This window comes from Rhinichthys klamathensis, unplaced genomic scaffold (genome assembly GCF_029890125.1).
Source record: "Rhinichthys klamathensis goyatoka isolate OS25496 unplaced genomic scaffold, OSU_Roscu_1.1 h1tg000176l_1, whole genome shotgun sequence".
NCBI classification, from domain to species: domain Eukaryota; kingdom Metazoa; phylum Chordata; class Actinopteri; order Cypriniformes; family Leuciscidae; genus Rhinichthys; species Rhinichthys klamathensis.
In genome coordinates this window covers 4,047,501-4,066,916 of record NW_026606705.1, presented here as the reverse complement: position 1 = coordinate 4,066,916, position 19,416 = coordinate 4,047,501, and the positions used below count along the sequence as shown (strand labels likewise).

Sequence of the window (19,416 nt, the reverse complement as noted above, 5' to 3'; positions counted from 1 at the left end):
GGTAGGCGAGGCTGTGGAGGTGTATCAGAAAAAACAAGCCATGCTGCAGGAGGCCCAGAGGACAGGAGACTCTGGATGTCTGATGGTGGAGTTTGGGGATTTTAAGGGTAGGTCAATGAAGGAGGTGTATGAGGACCCAAGCAAGGAGGCCCAGGCTCTCATCACCTACCTGAAGAAGGCAAAGGCCAGGCCTAACACCAATATGGCCCTTTTCAAAGCATACGTGCTGAAGAGGCAGGCTCCAGCCCACGTGCCCACCACCACTGTGCCCGCTGCATCTGCCCTCACTGCTGCTGTGCCCACTGCCACTGTGTCTGTTCCTCCTCGACCTACTGCCACTCAGAACAGGCCACTGCTGGCGACCAATGTGAAGGCCCTGTTGGCGCGGGGGAAGCATTTATCTGCTTCACAGCTGGCACAAAAGATTTTGTCTCCAGCCAAAACCTGTAAGTGATTTGCAAGCTTTAAAATCATTACAGTATATATTATGCAGTATATATGTCTAACGAAAATACGTGTTCAACAGCTGCAGGACCACGTGTACCTCCTGCGTCTGAGTCCGCAGCCCGGAGACAGCTCTTTACATGTGGTGAGTATCACTTAACGCATACAAGTGTGTTGGTGACATGTGCTTAGTGTTTTATGTTATTTTACAGACTCTGCTGCTACGGATTTTTTTGAGGAGGAAGATGACGTGGAGATGGCAACTGTAGCCTCGCAAGCTGAGGAACAACTTCCTCAAGGTATGTAAATCTTAAACAATATTTTACAAACAATTACAAATAAAACAAAACAGTGTTTTTTAAATGACATATCATATTATTTTATTTCACAACACAGAGGAATGGCACTTCTCAGGTGTCAATCTACATTCACTCTTTGAGTGAACATCCTCAAAGGAAAAAAGAGAATTTAAAGGTGTATGTAAAAGGTTTGATTTCATTTTTTATCGTAATCACTGACTAAAGCTCATTCTTGTCATCTCACACTTCCCCCACTCCCCTTGGAATAAGTGGCTGTTGTAGTGTTTGGTCTGCTTCGCTTCACACTTGGCTGATCCCATCTTTTTTAGGTGTTCAAGCACGAAGTGCTGAAAACCTATTGTATTTGTACTGATTTTTATTATTATTATTATTATTATTATTCTTCTGCCGTAAAACGCATCGTGCAGAACAAACCGTAAGTGCTGGAGCTCTGAAACTTTGTCAGATGGTAGTACAAAAATCGAGGAGAGCCTCAGAAAGTATGACCCCGATTGGCCTATAGGTGGCGCTACAGCAATCAATTGCGCAAAACTGCTCGTAACTCCTAAACCGTATGTCGTAGACTCAAGTGTCTTATATCATTGGAAAGCTGGAGGCCTGAAGAACAAAACGTATATCTCCGATTTCATTTCCGGTATGCAAATTTTTCCGCCATTTTGAATTTTGTCAAAAACCTACTTTTGCGAACTAGTCCCTGGTTTTTCGCCCGATCAAAACCAGACAAATGCATACATGTTCTCTGGAGTCTGAATATCAATATTCATTGAAAAAAAGTAGAATTTTCGATTCACGGTCGCTAGGGGGAGAAATATGATCGTTGTGGGAGGAGCCTATTTTACTAAAATGGCTATAACTCGAGAAAGAAATGAGATATCTTCACCAAACTTGGAACACATGTGTATGAGTTCAATCTGAGGTCACAGTAAAAAAATCGCGTCAACCTAACACTAGGTGGCGCTATAACACACAAAAAACCTAAATGGGGCTATGACAACCTGACCGTTAGTCCGATTGACTTGAAAATTGGTATGCAGTGTCTTGGTCCAAGGTGCCATGTATGTGTATGAGGAAATTGGCGTAACTAAAAAAACATGGCCGCCATCGGCCAATGAATTTGAGCACCTATTAGACGAGGTTAACGGAGGCCAATCGGAACGAAACTCGATGGGCATGTTCGACTCATGGCCAAAGAGGTCTGTAAGAGTTTTGAAAGAAATTGGCCACTAGTGGGCGCTAACGAGTTTTACGGCTCTGTAATCACGTGGTGTTGCACACATCCCCAAAATATGCATATCATTTGATACATCTCCTCAGGTTGAACAACTTTGCCTCTAGAACCATTGCTGTCAATCAAATCGTTCATTAAATATTCACAAATATGTTAAAAACCTACTTTTGCGAACTAGTCCCTGGATTTTCGCCCGATCGGAACCAGACCAGTCTAGGACAATTCTCTGGACTCTCTAGATCAATAATCATTGAAAAAAAGTTGAACTTTGCCCTTTGGTTTACTGTAAAAGGGTCATTTATAAGAAGGGGCGTGTCAAAACACACTCAAAAGCCTATAAATCATAAATAAAAACTCAGAACTTCACAAAAATTGGTGAGCATATGTGACATAACATCATGAACATGCATGAAAAGTTTCATGGAGATCGGACAATAGGTGGCGCTATAACAGTTAAAAAGGTTTAAAACCATGTATTTCCTATGGTAAATTGCCTGTATTGGCTGTAAATGGTCTTTTCCATCTATGATCGTATAATTTTCATATCTTAAGGTTTAAAACCAGTGCAGTACAATTATCTGCACTCTCTAGATAAATAATTATCAGAAAAGGTATAATTACTTAATTTGGATGGCTATAATAGGGTCACTTCAATATGTAGCCTTGACCAAATGTCCCCAAAAACCTATATCTCTTCAATGAATGCTCAGATCTTCTTAAAAAAAGGTCAGGACATATCGTTCTAAACAAGCTTGACAAATTTTAGACAGATCGGACAAAATTTGCCTCTATAACAGTTAAAAAGGTGAAAATGATATGAATATAGTGGCATATTAAGCCAATAAGTGGTGTTTTACTGCCCCCTGCTGTTTAAAATAGTAATTTTGTCATAATGCTGACTATCATTGTTCTATAATTCATGTTTAGAATTAACATAATCACTATTTTAACATTTACAATCACATTTAGTCAAAATTCATTGTCACATTGACAAATGTGAACCCTGAATGAGACAGTTTAATCTACAATAGAATGTGTGTGTGTGTGTGTGTGTGTAGTCCCATGTTTCTGAATAAATTCTGATTAATCTGATTAATAGCTTGCAAAGACATTAAATGCTTATAGACCATTAAAATATATTTTCATAATGACTTGTGTGTGTGTGTGTGTGTGTGTGTGTGTGTGTGTGTGTGTGTGTGTGTGTGTGTGTGTGTGTGTGTGAGCAAATGTCTACATATGAGTGCAAAAGCACCTGTGAAATTAATTAAGTGTTAAGTAGAATGGCCAGCAGAGGGCAGTAGAAGACCACTTATTGGCTCACTCTCATTTTGACACACTTGATTTTCAACAGTAAACCAAAGCACTAAAGCAAACCAGTTTTTTCCATGTTAACTATTATAACACAATCATTTTTTGTCAGAGTTTATCACTTCATTTTTATTGGCACTTCACATCAATGCAGCAATGTGGTAAATCATGGTAAATCACCATAGAAACATGGTAAATCATAGTAAAAAATACTATTACATGGTGTATCATGGCAAATCATGCTAGCAATGTGATGAATCATGGTAAATCATGCTACAATCCTGGTAAATCATTCTAGAATGTGGTATATCATGGTAAATCATCCTATAACATGGTAAATCATGGTAAACTATGTTAAATCATGCTAGATTCATGGTAAATCATACTGGAACATGGTAGATCATGAAAAATCACACTAAATTTGGTATATCATGGTAAATCATGCTAAAACATGGTCTATTCCATCTATGATGTCAATGGTTAAATGCTTGCTACATAAAACTTAATGTCTTTTGATGCTTTTGTGCTTAACGGCCTTAAAGGCCTTAACTGCTTGAACACCGCTAAATGCTGCTAGCAGCTTTAATTTCTTCTTGTATTTCTTCTAATGGTGCTTGGATGAAAGACAGGATGATTTTCACTGCTTCCTTCCATCTTTTCATCATCATGTCGTCTCTCTACTAATCATACATGCTTTGCAGTAAACCTTGTAATCGCAGTAGCTGTCCAGCAGAGCTGAGAAAGTCATGCAGTGAAAGTCTAAAACAATAAGATAATTTTGTTGTGTTTTTTTACACTCCAGCCACTGCAGGCTCGAGAGGCCCTGCTCCTGCCCCGGCTCGTGCTACTGCCCCTGCTCCTGCCCCTTATCCTGCTCCTCCAGCATTGTGGACCCCTGGCCAGGTGTCCCAGTCGCCTGCAGAGCTTCCTGTTCACTGGAAAGAGCAACTCCCATCTTTCCAGCAGGACTGGATCAGGAAGACTCTGTTCAGGGCCAACATAAAAACAGGGAAGCCTGAGCTGACGCCACATCCCAACTTCTGGTGGTACCCTCCCCAGCCCCCGACCGTCTTCACCCAGCCCCCTACTTCTCCTGATATCTTCTTCTGCCGCCCTCTGTTCCTCTGGATGCCGCTGAAGATGTGGTCCATTCCACTTGTCTGTGTCCAGCCAGCCTGCAATAACCACAAGCTGACAGCTGCTGGCCTTTATCGCACTGTGCGCAAGGTCCTGGACATAGACGGGTGGTATGACATGGCCACAGAGTATCTGGAGTGCAAAGGGTGCAAGAAGAAGTATCCAGCCTGGTCTGAAGACATCCTGGGACAGCTCGACATGGGACACCGCAGAAAATTTCCCGCCATTCTGACATACAGGTAGAACACATTCATATTTAGAGCAATGCACTGTAATTTGTTGTACTGTATAAAATCAAATACGTTGATTTACTGATATTAACATTGAAATAATAAGATGTGGCACTGAACAGAATTATTTGACTGTCTGTAGGTACTCGTGTGACTACCGTGTAGTCATAATGATGCGGGAGAGGACCCGGGGCAACAGTGTCACACAGCTTCACAAAAAGCTGCAGGAGCAACACACATCAGCGTGGTCACAGCGGACGCTGGAGTACCTCACTGTCTGTGAGCCCTTCACAGACTCCTCCATCGTTGAGCCTCCACTCTTTTCTGCGCCCCCGCCCCTCCCACCCATCCCCAAACCCAAGTGGCTGTTGTCTGTGTATGCCAGGGACGTCCTCTCGCGGCTACCTGAGGTCAAGGCCAAAATAACCTCAGTCTTTGGCTCTGTCCTCAAGATGGACTCCACCAAAAAGGTATAAAAAGTCAAGTTTGAGTAATAATAATTGTTATTATCTTACATTTTTCTGAAATTTGTTTATTCTACTGTTTTTTTTTTTTTACATAGGTCACCAAAAAACTGGCCGGCGCTGCTGCCAACACTGCTGGTTGGTGCACTAATGTAGGCAATGAGCACGGCCAGGTGTTGGTGTCAGTCCTCACAGCGGCAGAGGGGCATGGATTGTGGCCCATGGCGGTGGGTCTCATGAAGAGGTACAGGGAGGCGGGAGTGGCACCACCCGCCGTCATGTATGTGGACAGAGACTGCTGCAGCCCACACGCACACAGACAGTCGCAGGTCAGAGCCATGTTCATAGAGTGGGATGAGCTCCAAGTGCGCCTAGACATTTGGCACTTCATGCGGCGCTTTGCAGCAGGTGTCATCACGGAGGCTCATCAGCTTTACGGCACCTTCATGGCTCGGCTTTCCAGGTGCATCTTTGAGCTGGATCCAGATGATGTCGCTGCTCTACGGTTGGCCAAACAGGGGGAGTTACAGGCCAGAGGAGCTGGTCCAGTCTCAGAGAAGGCTCTGGATAAGCTGATCACCAGGAAGGAGTTGGCACTGCACTGTTGCAAGCGGACCAGAGGAGTGGAGGAGACCACCTGGAGGATCAAGGCGCTCATTGATGAGATGGACAGTGAGAAGGGGAGGGACACTCTGGGTGTACCACTGCTGGACCACGAGCGAATCCAACAGGTCTGGATAGACCAGCAGAGGCACATCGCCTGTATTCAGGACCCAGAGGGCTTCCCTCTGTACCAGAAGACAGACACACTGAAGAAGGGTGGTGTGGAGCTCAGCTGCTATCGCTGTGCTTGTGGCTCCACCTCCTTGGAGTCTTTCCACCTCCATTTAAATCGCTTCATCCCAGGTAGGTTATAACTTTTATAACCTGCAAAAAACTTTAAACTTTTATAACCTATTCTGCCGTACTGAATACATAGATAACATATATTTGACTTTATTTGACCTGTAGGGACCAGTGCCAGTGATGCGCATTTCCAGGCCTATCTCCTGGAAGGCCTGATGCGCTGGAACCAGGACCGGATGGATGAAGCAGTGAGGGGAAAGACTGACCTGAGGACCTACAGTAGCGTTGAGAGGGAGGCAATGGACCGGCTCAGCCGCAAAGTGCTGAAGATGTCCCTGGATGATCGCTACCAGCCTCCAGGGGCTTACACAGGTGAGAATTATTCATGTTAACTCAAACAAAAGATTATACATTATACAGGTGTATGAGTGTACATTTTTTATATTGTATTTCAAATAATTCAACTATTGTTGGAGTTATTTGTACTTTGTTTAATTTAGGCTTAATTTGACTGTTTGTACGACAGAAATAGCCTTATTTCTTTGCTTTCTTTTGCTAAAGTGAATTTGCTTTATTTTGCATTTATGCTTATTATCTTCTTGTTTATTATTTTAATTTTTTGATCTGTTAAACTGCGTCAAGCCTACAAACGATCAAAGTTTGAAAAGTTTGATTGTTTTTTTTGTTTCAGTTTGTTATGGACAAATAGCCACTACAGCTATAATAATGTGAATGTGCTTTGTATGTGTGTTCTTTTGCAGGGGAGCTGCTGGGTATGGAGTATCTGTACAGTCAGTCTGGGAAATCCCTGACTGTTATGGATAACCCAGAAGAGGAGGATCGGCTGGTGGAGCAGATGACTGATGAGGTGGTGCAGGACGAAGGCTTTGTTGAGGAGGAACCTGAGGACCTCACAGTGCCAGTCCTCTATGACCCCATTGAGCCTGTCCCAGTCCACAGCAGCGGCCCCCAGGCCTTCAACCCCTGTCCCTCTGCACCAGGACCATCCTCACTACAGCCACCCACAGGACTGCAGCGCCCTGCCCAGCCTCCTCTGCAGTCTCCTCCTCTGCACCCTGCTCAGCCTCCTCTGCAGTCTCCTCCTCTGCGCCCTGCTCAGCCTCCTCTGCAGTCTCCTCCACAGCCTTCTGTCCAGCCAAGTGCTGCCTCTGCTCCTGCAACATCAACTGGGTCCAGTGTTGCAGACCAGGCTCCTGTAAGTAAGCTTCTCATTATTAGTTTCTATTTGCTTTTACACTCTGACATTTAACATGCTGTGTATTGTTATTGTAATACTTTCCTGCAGGCTCCTGTTCTTGGACCCGATGGCGTTGCAGGCTGGGATGAGGTGCAGGATCTGGCTGAGTACCTGGTGTCCCTCCGTCAGGCACTCTACCTGGACGAGCAGCAGGTCACAGAGGTCATCCGTCTGTGGACTACTCTTCCTGATGGGGACAAGAGGAAGATCCACTATCAGCCCAGACACCAGCCCAAACTGACCCACGGACGCTTCAAGGCTCCAAAAAACACAGGAGTGACACCGGGTGTGGACAGTGTGAAGAGGTGCCTGATTGGTCATCCTGGGGGGCCAGCTCAGTGGCCCAGCACCAGTCGCTTAGTTGAGGCCATGTGTATCAAACTGTGTGCACTTCACAAGTCCCCAACTAAGAAGGATGGAGTCCGTCTTCCTCGTTGGACTAAGGTGCTCACGGACTACCACCACATCCGAGACCTGGTGCTGAACTGCCAAACTCTGATGGAGGCCACGTCACTTCAGCTGTTTATGCTGAATCAGAGGACTCTCACTCAGTGGTAAGCATGGTTTTACATTGACATTTGAAAGAAAGGGATAGCAGTTATTTATTATGAATACATTTTTTGATTGCAGGTTTAATCGAAGGGAGAACACCCAGGAAGTGACTGTCCTTACCCAGGGCCTTGCTGCAGAAGACCGCATCGCTGTGGCCAGCTCACAGCTTCCTGCTCCGCGGGAAAAGCTGGATGAGGCTCCCTCCACATCAGGGGCCCGGCACGAGTTTGTCCTTCCTCCTAACAGAGCGGGACAGGCTCCTAAGCTACAGCCGGGCAGACGACCTGCCAGTGCTGCAATTGTGAGGCCAATTACCCCAGCAGCTCCTACTCCTCCCCCAGTTCCTGTGCCACTACCCCAGTTCATTTTATTGAACACTGCGCCCACGCTGCTGGCAGCTGGTGCAGGTGGCGCTTCAGCTGCTCCTCTCCTGGCTCCAACTCCAGTGTTTCCTGACGTGCGAGAGGCTCCTGCTCCCACTGCCCCGGTGTCTGTGTCCCGCTTCACTCAGAGGAACAGACGACGCAGGGCAGAAGAGGAGGCCAGTGGAGCCCACAAAAGGAAATATGTCCGTGAAGTGGCATATAACAAATGCTCTAAGTGTGGCAAGCCCAAAACCAAGGAGTTCGGCCACAGCCGCTTCGGCAGTGCCACGTTTTGCCCCAGTGTCTCTGGTGGCAAATCTTTAGAGGAGTGGCTGGTAGAACAGCGCCAGCAGAAAAAACCTGGACAGCCACCTCCATAATAAAAAATCTTTCAACACAGAAAAAAGATTGTTTGTAAATACCTGTAAATAAATATCTATGTGTAATTACAGTTATGTTCTTTTTTTTCTCTCAATCTTTCTGTAATGTCTTGTTTGTTTTATTTATATTACAGAATGTTCTATTCTATTTCTACATTGTTAGTTGTTTATTTTTGTTCATTAATGTCTTGTAGTTTTAGTAAATAAATACTGTTCACACTATTATTCATTGTGCTGCTTTTAATTGCCTTGGGACTGGAATGTGCAAACTGTACATGGGCCCACCCACTCTTTCATAGAGTATACATTGTATATAACACATATATTGTGTGTATGTCCATATATTTATGCGTGTGTGTGTACTTATTTCAATATTTGTGTGTATTCATTTTAATAAAAAAAATTACATTTCGATATTTGTGTGTATAAAACATTTGAAGTGTCCTAAAATAAATCAGATAAATCACATCAATCAATCCCACACACAAAAAAACACATATTTGAATAAACATTTGTATTAGTTTTATTAAACCATAAACATGTAATATGTTTTTTTTTTTAAAATAATATACACAATTAATATCAATCAATATAATGATATGTCACATTGATAACCAAATGAAGGCGCATGCGCAGTTGATCACACACTAGTCGTGCAGAACAGGGGTTCGAGCCCAGCCCGCGGAGTGTGACTTGTTTCACATGTAACAAAAACTCTTCCATAACGTACAGGAATATAGCCCGAATATTGTTGCAGGGCAAATTTGTGCGTTTTTTCGCGTTTTCTGCGTCCTTTTCACCACATGTGAAATGTGTGTGTGTGTTGGCTCGTTGGTCTAGGGGTATGATTGCTCAGTTTCCTCGTGTGCAAAGAAGACAGCGGGTGTTATGTGAGAGTTTACATCAGCTCAAGTTTGCTGTGGTGCGTGCATGGAATGTTCATGTTTTGTTCCGGGTGGTGGAGGCCTGTGTTCCAGAGAGGTCCTGCTCAAAACTCCTTTTAAAACACCATCGAGCATCTGCAATAGCTTCCGACTTTGATCGAATGTGGATTTTGTTCTCATAAGGAGGGCACCAGTAACTTGTAACCTATCAGGCATCAGGTCAATCGATTTGGCATACGCCCATATGTACTAGCGTTTTTTGTAGGTCAAGTTCCGGTTTGACAGACCCGAAACGGAACTTTAGCTCCGGGTTGTGATTGTGCATATTACTGGCCTGCTCTACTGGGTGAAATTGTATCCCCCAACAACATATATGGCTTAAACAAACAAAGTACACTCTGAGCCTGGCTCTAGGCTTAACCCTGACTTTACCCGCGAGACGCTATGCCAAGCCTGTGCGACATGTGAGGCTCCGGATGACGGGCGCAATTTAGGCACGGATAAAAACCGCGACCAGCCCTAAGCACCTCACAGCGGCTGCCCGGCTAGCTCAGTCGGTAGAGCATGAGACTCTTAATCTCAGGGTCGTGGGTTCGAGCCCCACGTTGGGCGTATCTATTAGCGTATCTACTCTGAATCCAGCGATCCGAGTTCAAATCTCGGCGGGACCTGCTTCTGCCAAGTTTGCTGTGGCGCGTGCATGGAATGTTCATGTTTTGTTCCGGGTGGTGGAGGCCTGTGTTCCAGAGAGGTCCTGCTCAAAACTCCTTTTAAAACACCATCGAGCATCTGCAATAGCTTCCGACTTTGATCGAATGTGGATTTTGTTCTCATAAGGAGGGCACCAGTAACTTGTAACCTATCAGGCATCAGGTCAATCGATTTGGCATACGCCCATATGTACTAGCGTTTTTTGTAGGTCAAGTTCCGGTTTGACAGACCCGAAACGGAACTTTAGCTCCGGGTTGTGATTGTGCATATTACTGGCCTGCTCTACTGGGTGAAATTGTATCCCCCAACAACATATATGGCTTAAACAAACAAAGTACACTCTGAGCCTGGCTCTAGGCTTAACCCTGACTTTACCCGCGAGACGCTATGCCAAGCCTGTGCGAAATGTGAGGCTCCGGATGACGGGCGCAATTTAGGCACGGATAAAAACCGCGACCAGCCCCAAGCAGCTCACAGCGGCTGCCCGGCTAGCTCAGTCGGTAGAGCATGAGACTCTTAATCTCAGGGTCGTGGGGTCGAGCCCCACGTTGGGCGTATCTATTAGCGTATCTACTTTGAATCCAGCGATCCGAGTTCAAATCTCGGCGGGACCTGCTTCTGCCAAGTTTGCTGTGGCGCGTGCATGGAATGTTCATGTTTTGTTCCGGGTGGTGGAGGCCAGTGTTCCAGAGTGATCCTGCTTCAAAACTCCTTTTAAAACACCATCGAGCATCTGCAATAGCTTCCGACTTTGATCGAATGTGGATTTTGTTCTCATAAGGAGGGCACCAGTAACTTGTAACCTATCAGGCATCAGGTCAATCGATTTGGCATACGCCCATATGTACTAGCGTTTTTTGTAGGTCAAGTTCTCACAAAGCAAAGAGACCGTATTTCCTCTGTGTCGGCAACTTTGCACTGGCTACCGTTTAGTTGTACATTTAATTAAACCTTTGTGCTTTAAGCCTGGCAAACGGAAATGTTTTCGGCCAGGCAAAAGCAGGAAGGACATGTGTGTGTTGGCTCGTTGGTCTAGGGGTATGATTCTCGCTTAGGGTGCGAGAGGTCCCGGGTTCAAATGCCCGTTCTCAGGCTTTGCTTTTAATCTCTTCAAGCTGACTAGGGCAACTAGGATATTCCTGGGAAATTGGGGATAAAAGGAGTCAGAGCGGGGCCGGTTAGCTCAGTTGGTTAGAGCGTGGTGCTAATAACGCCAAGGTCGTGGGTTCGATCCCCGTACTGGCCACACTTTTGCTCTCTGGGACCCTCAGCTCTGCTCACCTCGAAAGTGACGGGCGGTCTCCCAGAAATCCCTGCTGGACAAACCATTTGCCAGTAGACCTGGCCGAAATAGCTCAGTTGGGAGAGCGTTAGACTGAAGATCTAAAGGTCCCTGGTTCGATCCCGGGTTTCGGCAGAGCAACCTGGTTCCTGAGTTTTTGGTCGAGGGTCTCCAGTGAGCAAACGTCATCTCCTGTTAACCTGATTCCACCTAGCCTCATCGCTATCTGCCTCTCAGACGGCCAGAGACCAGCGTGTGGTGGTTCCATGGTGTAATGCTTAGCACTCTGGGCTTTGAGTCCAGCGATCCGAGTTCAAATCTCGGTGGAACCTTTTTAGCTTGTTTTGCGGAAGGGCGGGAAAAAACAGAGCTGATGCGCAACTGCTGATGTGGCGGTGAAACTGGCACTCTAAAAGCCAGTCGAGATCGGGGAAACATGGGCTTAAAAAGAAAAGGCTTCACGTGCTCTTTGCTGTCGCGCTTCTGGGCTGAATGACTAAACACCTCTGCTGCTCGGTGGGAAAAGGCTACCCACGCCAAGGTTCCATGGTGTAATGGTTAGCACTCTGGACTCTGAATCCAGCGATCCGAGTTCAAATCTCGGTGGGACCTGCTTTTGCCAGGAATGTGCGCAGGACCTCGTCCGAAAAAAACTTTTCTGATTCCACCTAGCCTCATCGCTATCTGCCTCTCAGACGACCAGAGACCAGCGTGTGGTGGTTCCATGGTGCAATGGTTAGCACTCTGGGCTTTGAATCCAGCGATCCAAGTTCAAATCTCGGTGGAAACTTTTTAACTTGTTTTGCGGAAGGGCGGGAAAAAACAGAGCTGATGCGCAACTGCTGATGTGGCGGTGAAACTGAACATCCCTTTGAAGTGAGCGTAAAAGGGCAGTACACCGCGTGGAGAATGCGGGCATCGATCCCGCTACCTCTCGCTTGCGCCTGCTGCTTCCTACCGATTGAGCCAAAGTAAGCCCAAAGTAAGCCCACATGAGCCAATCGCGTTTCTCTGCTGTGGCTTACTTTTGACCAATCGCGGGTCTCTCCTGTGGCTTACTTTTGACCAATTGCGTTTCTATCCCATGGCTTACTTTTGACCAATCGTGTTTCTCTTCTGTGACGTACTTTTGACCAATCAGCGGCTGCTATTATTGTCATCTTCGCAACAGGTAAGGCTATTCTTCATTACTGTATAATCGTTTATTATTTATTCATATACAGTGTGTATTTTTGGAAAATTAGACATGCCAATATAGCTAGCTAGCGTGTATATTACAGGTTTACTTCAGTACCTGTGAACCTGTAACTTTTCCCATGATAAAATACAGAAAAGAAAACATGTAGCTACTGTTAAGTTAATTAGCCGGCCGCTAATTAAGCTATATCCTCCTGAGACCAAAAAAAGTTTAGTTAATTTAGTTTTTTTGTGTGTGTGTGTGTGTCATTACATTGTTTAGAGCATAAGAAAGTTTTTTACAAAAAGTTTTTTTTTTTTTTTTATAATGTTCATATAGGTTATACTATGTCTTCTGTAGAGGACACTAGGAATAATTTTTTATTATTATTATTTAAAAAGACATGAATAGGCAAAAACAATGTTGTTTTTTTTTAAATCACCAATAATTGTTTAGGTTTCAGGATTTTATATACCAAACTTTGTATGAAGATGATTCCCAACTATGTTATAAAAGATAACAGAATGATTTGATATAGACTTCCATTTTGCTTTATGCAATATGTGTGTAAAATGGCCATAAGCGGGTTTTCCCATTTTATACAATGTATCTATGTATCTAATTTGCATATTAATGTATCCTTGGGGCAACATGTAATGAAAAAAGAAGTGTAATAATGGGAGTTAGTAGTAATTGCCAAGATTTTCATAATAATATCTAATATTTCATAGAATTTCTTTCCATATTGTCACCCAAAATGCCTGATAAACATGATTTAATTCCTGGTGTGTAGCTTGCTAAATTATTGTAACACACTTAACATACAGGTATCTTTTAGATTGACCAAGGTAATAGTCTCTTTCTGATTTTCATTTCAGAAAATGTACGCATACCCCGTTTTTCGTCGCCAGTCAGCAACATCAAACCGTCTCCTCATGGCGCCATCGGCGGAGGCGAAACAACTTGAAAATGTGGTGTCTGGAAGGGCCAAATCGAAGGAGGAGGTGCTGGCAGAGGCAAGTACTTTTGTCTGCACAAACGGTGGAGATCCCAGTGACCAGTTTTTAGTACTGGCTCACTGCAAACTTCAGTTTGGGAAGTACCAGGGTCAGAGATTTAGATGGCTTCTGGAAAACTCTCTGGGGTACGCAGTGTATTTGGTGCTCAGCATTTCCAGTGAGAAAGCGCAGACAACCCCCCTGTCAGAAAATAAACAACTGTTCCTACAGTACACTTCTCATATTAGAGAGATGGCAGAAGAAGTAGAGAAGTATAAGAGGAAGCAGGAAATGCAAGCAGAAGCCCGGGCAACTGGAGACCAGGGCTGCTTGATGGTGGAGTTTGGTGACTTTCAGGGCCGGTCCATGAAGGATGTTTATGAAGACCAGAGCAAAGAGGCCGAAGCCCTCATCAGGTACCTGGTTAAGGCAGATGCCAGGCCCAACACCAACATGGCCATTTTCAAGGCGTATGTCCTGAAAAGACGGGCTTCTGATATGGGCACCAGTGTACATCAGCCTGCACGTCCACCTGCAGCCTCCAGTACCTCTGCACGTCCACCTGCAGCCATCCAAACTGGTTTACAGCAGACCGCCACTGTGAAAGCACTGTTGGCGCGTGGCAAACATATGTCTCCTTCACAGCTGGCAAAAAAACTAATGTCACCAGTAAAACCCTGTGAGTAGGAGTGTAAATATAGAATTTTCCCTACAGCAGTTCTACATGTATTCATTTATCGTCATGGCAAACTTGTCCACTTGTTGTTTCCAGATCCATTACTGCAGTCCACTTTACCTCCTCCGGCAGCAGAACCCCCAGCCAAACATTTGGCCCGAAAGCAGCTTTTCGCCACTGGTAAGTAAGCAACATCTTACATATGTTTGTCTCCATGTATTGATCACAGTAATAGTTTTAACATTTGTGCTCCAGGCACTTCCATTCCCACTGCTGAAGATGATGATGAGGAGCTGGTATTTGCTGCATCACAATGTGAAGCACAGCTAAATACAGGTGTGGCATATGACACAAATGCAAATATTATAAAAATGTTTTGTGGAAACCCACTGAGAATCATTATTTTTGAAAATAAATAAACATTTTTAAATATTTTTTGTTTACAATACAGAATTATGTGACATCATGCCTCAAGCGGGAGGCATTCTTTGAGTGCACTTCTTCCAAACCTTAAGGATGTCCAAAGGTGTCAGTGTATTTATTTGCGTTTCCGAACTTACCTGTTGCTAAACAATCACTGGATAACTTTTTCACACCGCTTGCTCTTCTCACTCACTCAACCTGAGCAGACAGGAGGGTGGAGATTCATTGTTCTAATTATTAGAGGAAAAGTTTTTCTTTATTGTGTCTGTGTGCATGCTTCATGTCTGTGGGCATCATACTTTTTTTACTGAATTCATCACGACTCATTTTCCTTCTTTCATTCCATCTAATCCTCATTCTCAAAGAGCTATATTGATCCAATATTCCTTACATCAATAAAGTGTACACTGTGTTCTTTGCTTCTTGACACTAATACCATTTTCTTCACTGTTATTCATAAATATAATCATAATTATTATTAATACTTGTCCAAAATTACTGCTTCGCCGGCTGTTTGTGGGCTGCATTTATGGCATATTACTATCAAATAACAGTCATCCTTATATTGTTTATGTTACTGTTCACTCAGAGGCCTGTGCCGGTCCGTCTCCATCAGCGGAAACAGCACAGACACCAGCTCTTCCTCATCATCAGCCACCAGCTGAGCTTCCTAGTCACTGGAAAGATCATCTTCCACCTTTCCAGCATGAGTGGATCCGGAACACACTGTTTAAGGCCAACATGCGAAACGGAAAGCCAGAAATAGTGTCCCAGCTGAAGCTTTGGTGGTATCCTCCTCAGCCCCCTTTAATAAACACCCAGCCACCCGCCTCACCTGACCTCTTCTTCTGTCGGCCCATTTTCTTATGGATGCCGCTAAAGATGTGGTTGTTTCCTCTTGTCTGCGTTCACCCAGACTGTGGTAAGCACAGACTTACAGCGGCAGGACTTTACCGTACCGTGCGCAAGGTCTTAGACATTGATGGGTGGTATGACCTTGCCACTGAGTATCTGGAGTGCAAACGCTGCAAAAAGAAGTATCCAGCTTGGAACGAGGACATCTTAGGACAGCTGGATATGGGCCACCGCAGTCAGTTTCCAGCTTTGCTGACATACAGGTAATTCATAATGACAATCATTCATTTTTAGGCGCTTTTATTTGTGTTATTTTTTCCAACCAAAGCATTTGCATGATTATACTGTTGTTTCCTTAGATACTCATGTGACAACCGGGTGGTGAGGATGATGAGGGAGAGGACACTGGGCAACAGTGTGACTCAGCTCTACAAGAAGCTGATGGAACAACACAGTGAGGCATGGACACAGCGTGTCCTGCAGTACCTGACTGCCTGTGAACCATTCACAAGGTCCTCCCTTGTGCAGCCTCCTGTGTTTGCTGAGCCTCCCCTTTTACCTGCCCTTCCTAAACCTAAGTGGCTGTTAGCTGTGTACGCCAGGGATGTTCTGGGGCGACTGGACGAGGTCAAGGCCAAGATAACATCTGTATTTGGCTGTGTTCTCAAGATGGACTCCACAAAAAAGGTATCACAGCCCTGTTTATATCCAGAAATTGTCCAGATATGGATATATGTGTGTGTACATAATGAACAGTTATGAGTTTTTATTTTGTTTAAAAAAAAAAATTCTTTTTTTTCTTCAATAGGTCACAAAAAAACTTGCCGGTGCTGCTTCAGGAACAGCTGCCTGGTGCACAAATGTTGGTAACGAACACGGCCAAGTCCTTGTCTCTGTCCTAACAGCCGCCGAGGGACATGCACTGGACCCCATGGCAGCTGGCCTAATGAAACGCTACCGAGAGGCAGGAGAGGCATCCCCAAAGGTGATGTACGTGGACAGAGATTGCTGCAGTCAGCACGGCCAGTCTCAGGTGAAGGCCATGTTTTCGGAGTGGGATGAGCTTGAAGTGCGCCTGGACATCTGGCATTTCATGCGGCGATTTGCTGCAGGTGTCACGACAGAGGCTCATCCGCTCTATGGGATCTTCATGGCACGTCTATCCATGTCCATATTCCAGTGGGATTCAGAGGATGTGGCTGCTCTTCGCCGTGCAAAGGAGGGTGAGCTGGCAGCAAAGAAGACTGGCTACATCTCAGAAAAGGCGGTCAGTGCTCGCATTAACCGGAGGGAGTTGGCACTGCACTGCCGGAGGAGGACCAGGGGGGAGGAGGAGACCACCATATTGATTGGGTCACTGATTGATCAGTTTGACAGTGCGGACGGGAAGGATACTCTGGGAGTTCCACTTCTGAACCATGAACGGATCCAGCAGATATGGAAAGAACAGCGGAAGCATGTACAGTGTATCCAAGACCCAGAGCACTTTCCGCTCTACATAAAGAAGGGGACACTGAAGAAAGGCGGTGTGGAGCTGTGCTGCTACAGGTGTGCTCGAGGCTCTACCTCCTTGGAGTCATTCCACCTCCACCTGAACCGTTTTATTCCAGGTATTACATTCATATGGATTACTAATTTTTCTGTAAAAAAATATAAGCACTGTAACTGCTTCCATTACGTTAAAGTAATGTCACATTAATAAATGTCACACTTTTACAGTTCTTTTCTGATGTCATAAAAGCATTGACAAAGCTGTCTTGCCTCACAAGTCACTAATAACTCTGGTTATAACGACAATAATTTTTTAATGTAATTACATAACTCTATTACATGTAACCAGACATAGCACCTCATGTGTAGTAAATATATTGTACATATGTGACATATAAAACCCTTTTTTATTTATTTAACTTTTAGGAACCAGTGCCAGTGATGCGCATTTTCAGGCCTATCTCCTTGAGGGCTTGATGCGTTGGAATGATGACCGGATGGAAGATGCCATAAAAGGAGCGTCCTCCATCCGGTCATATGGCAGTGCCATGAGAGAGGCTGTGGACCAGCTTAGCCAGACAGTCTTTGGGAAGCCCTGGGATGAGCGCTATCGCCCTCCTGGAGCATATACAGGCAAGACATTCATTAATTTGTTATTTTGTAATACTCTACTAAGTATCTATTTAGCCTTAAATGTACTAGACAAAATATTAAGAACATATTTTTTCCCTTTTATTCTTGTAGGTGAATTGCTAGGAATAGAGTACCTTTACAGCCAGACTGGCAAAACATTGACTCCAGTGCTCCAGAACCCAGAGGATGAAGACAGGCTGGTGGAGGAAATTGATGACCAAGACCTGCAAGATGAGGGGTTTGAGGAAGAGATCACGGAGGACATCACAGTTCCAGTGCTGTACGAGAATGACCCCTGCCATGATCTCGCAAACAGCCCCTCATCTTTGCCTCAGCCTCAGTCCCCAGCATCACTGGCTGATGTATCAATGGCTGACGTGTCACTGGCTGAGCCATCCACATCAACTAGAGAAGGACAGCAACTTGCCCCTGCCCCTTCAGTGTTGTCACAGCCATCTGACACTGGAAGCAGTCTCTCCGACGAGGCTCAGGTAAAACACTTTAAGGGCTTTATTTAATTTCAATCTCGTTTTATTCCACATATATTAACATTAATCTGAATTTACTAGGGATCAGTCATTGGGCCCGATGGCATTGCTGGGTGGGACAAGGTCCAGGATATGGCTGGTTACCTGGTTGGTCTTCGTGAGGCTCCTTACCTCACTGACCTGCAGGTGACAGAGGCCATCCTGCTGTGGACAGCTCTCCATGACATAGACAAACAGCGGGTCAACTATCAGCCTCGACATCAGCCTCAGCTGACACATGGACGCTTTAAGGCACCGAAGCGGTCCTGAGTCACACCAGGTGTGGAGAGTGTAAAACGGTGTCTGATTGGACATCCCGGGGGACCAGCACAGTGGCCCAGCACCAGCCGCTTGGTTGAGGCCATTTGTACAAAGCTGTGTGCTTTACACAAGTCGCCGACCAAGAAGGCTGGAGTTTGCACCCCCAGGTGGTCTAAAATCCTCTCGGATTACCACCACATCCGAGAGCTGGTGCTTAATAATCGCAGGCTGATGGATGAAACAATGATCCAGCTGTTTGAGGTAAACCAGAAGACACTCATTCAGTGGTAAGCAAGGCACATTATTTTCTTCAAATTAACTGAATACCTTTATAAACGTATATATAATACATGTAATTTATTTTTAGGTTTCAACGGCAGCAGAAAAAACAGGAAATGAGTGTCCTTGCTCAGGGACTGACTCCACCTGACCCAATTGCTGTGGCTGATACGCAGCTTCCTCCACCGAGGGAAAAATTGGATGAAGCGGCATCGACCTCACGCCCAAAACATACATTTATCCTTCCGCCAAATCGAGAAGGACAGGCTCCTCTTCTGCGACCAGGTCGACGGCCTGCTGCTGCCACCACCATGGTGTGCCCCATTGCACCTGCCCCCACAGCATCAGGAGTTGTGCAGCCCATTTCAGCACCTGGGTCATTGTCACTAGTCCTTAACCCAGACATGACCGTGTCAATGGTGATTCCACCTTCTGGTGCTTCAACATCCGGTGCAGGCCCAGCTCCACCTGCTCCTGTGTCTGCTGCTCCTGTGTCCCGTTACACCCAGAGGAACAGGCGCCGGCGGGCCCAGGAGACGGAAAGCGGAGTCCATAAGAGGAAGTATGTGCGAGGGGTAACCTTTAACATGTGCAGCAAATGTGGGCAGCCCAAAACCAAAGAGTTTGGCCATAGCCGATATGGAAATGCCACATTTTGCTTGCGTGCCTCAAATGGAAAATCTTTAG

At 45.2% G+C, this 19,416-nt stretch overlaps 1 protein-coding gene and 4 non-coding genes across 5 annotated transcripts in view; all 5 read left to right on the top strand.

Moving 5' to 3' along the window:
• The first annotated feature begins 9,955 nt into the window (after positions 1-9,955).
• trnak-cuu (transfer RNA lysine (anticodon CUU)) lies at positions 9,956-10,028 on the top strand. The gene has a single exon. It is a non-coding gene; the product is annotated as a tRNA-Lys (tRNA).
• Positions 10,029-11,299: 1,271 nt separating this feature from the next.
• Positions 11,300-11,373, top strand: trnai-aau (transfer RNA isoleucine (anticodon AAU)). Its single transcript has one exon. It is a non-coding gene; the product is annotated as a tRNA-Ile (tRNA).
• A 98-nt stretch (positions 11,374-11,471) lies between these two features.
• trnaf-gaa (transfer RNA phenylalanine (anticodon GAA)) lies at positions 11,472-11,544 on the top strand. Its single transcript has one exon. It is a non-coding gene; the product is annotated as a tRNA-Phe (tRNA).
• A 405-nt stretch (positions 11,545-11,949) lies between these two features.
• Positions 11,950-12,021, top strand: trnaq-cug (transfer RNA glutamine (anticodon CUG)). Its single transcript has one exon. It is a non-coding gene; the product is annotated as a tRNA-Gln (tRNA).
• A 3,403-nt stretch (positions 12,022-15,424) lies between these two features.
• LOC130092588 (uncharacterized) overlaps positions 15,425-19,416 on the top strand; it is a 309,454-nt gene continuing 305,462 nt past the window's right edge. The window contains exons 1-3 of the mRNA XM_056260490.1: positions 15,425-15,801; positions 15,898-16,225; positions 16,347-17,148. Of these exons, the coding sequence (XP_056116465.1) occupies positions 15,425-15,801; positions 15,898-16,225; positions 16,347-17,148 (1,507 nt within the window). The remainder of the gene's footprint in view (positions 15,802-15,897; positions 16,226-16,346; positions 17,149-19,416) is intronic.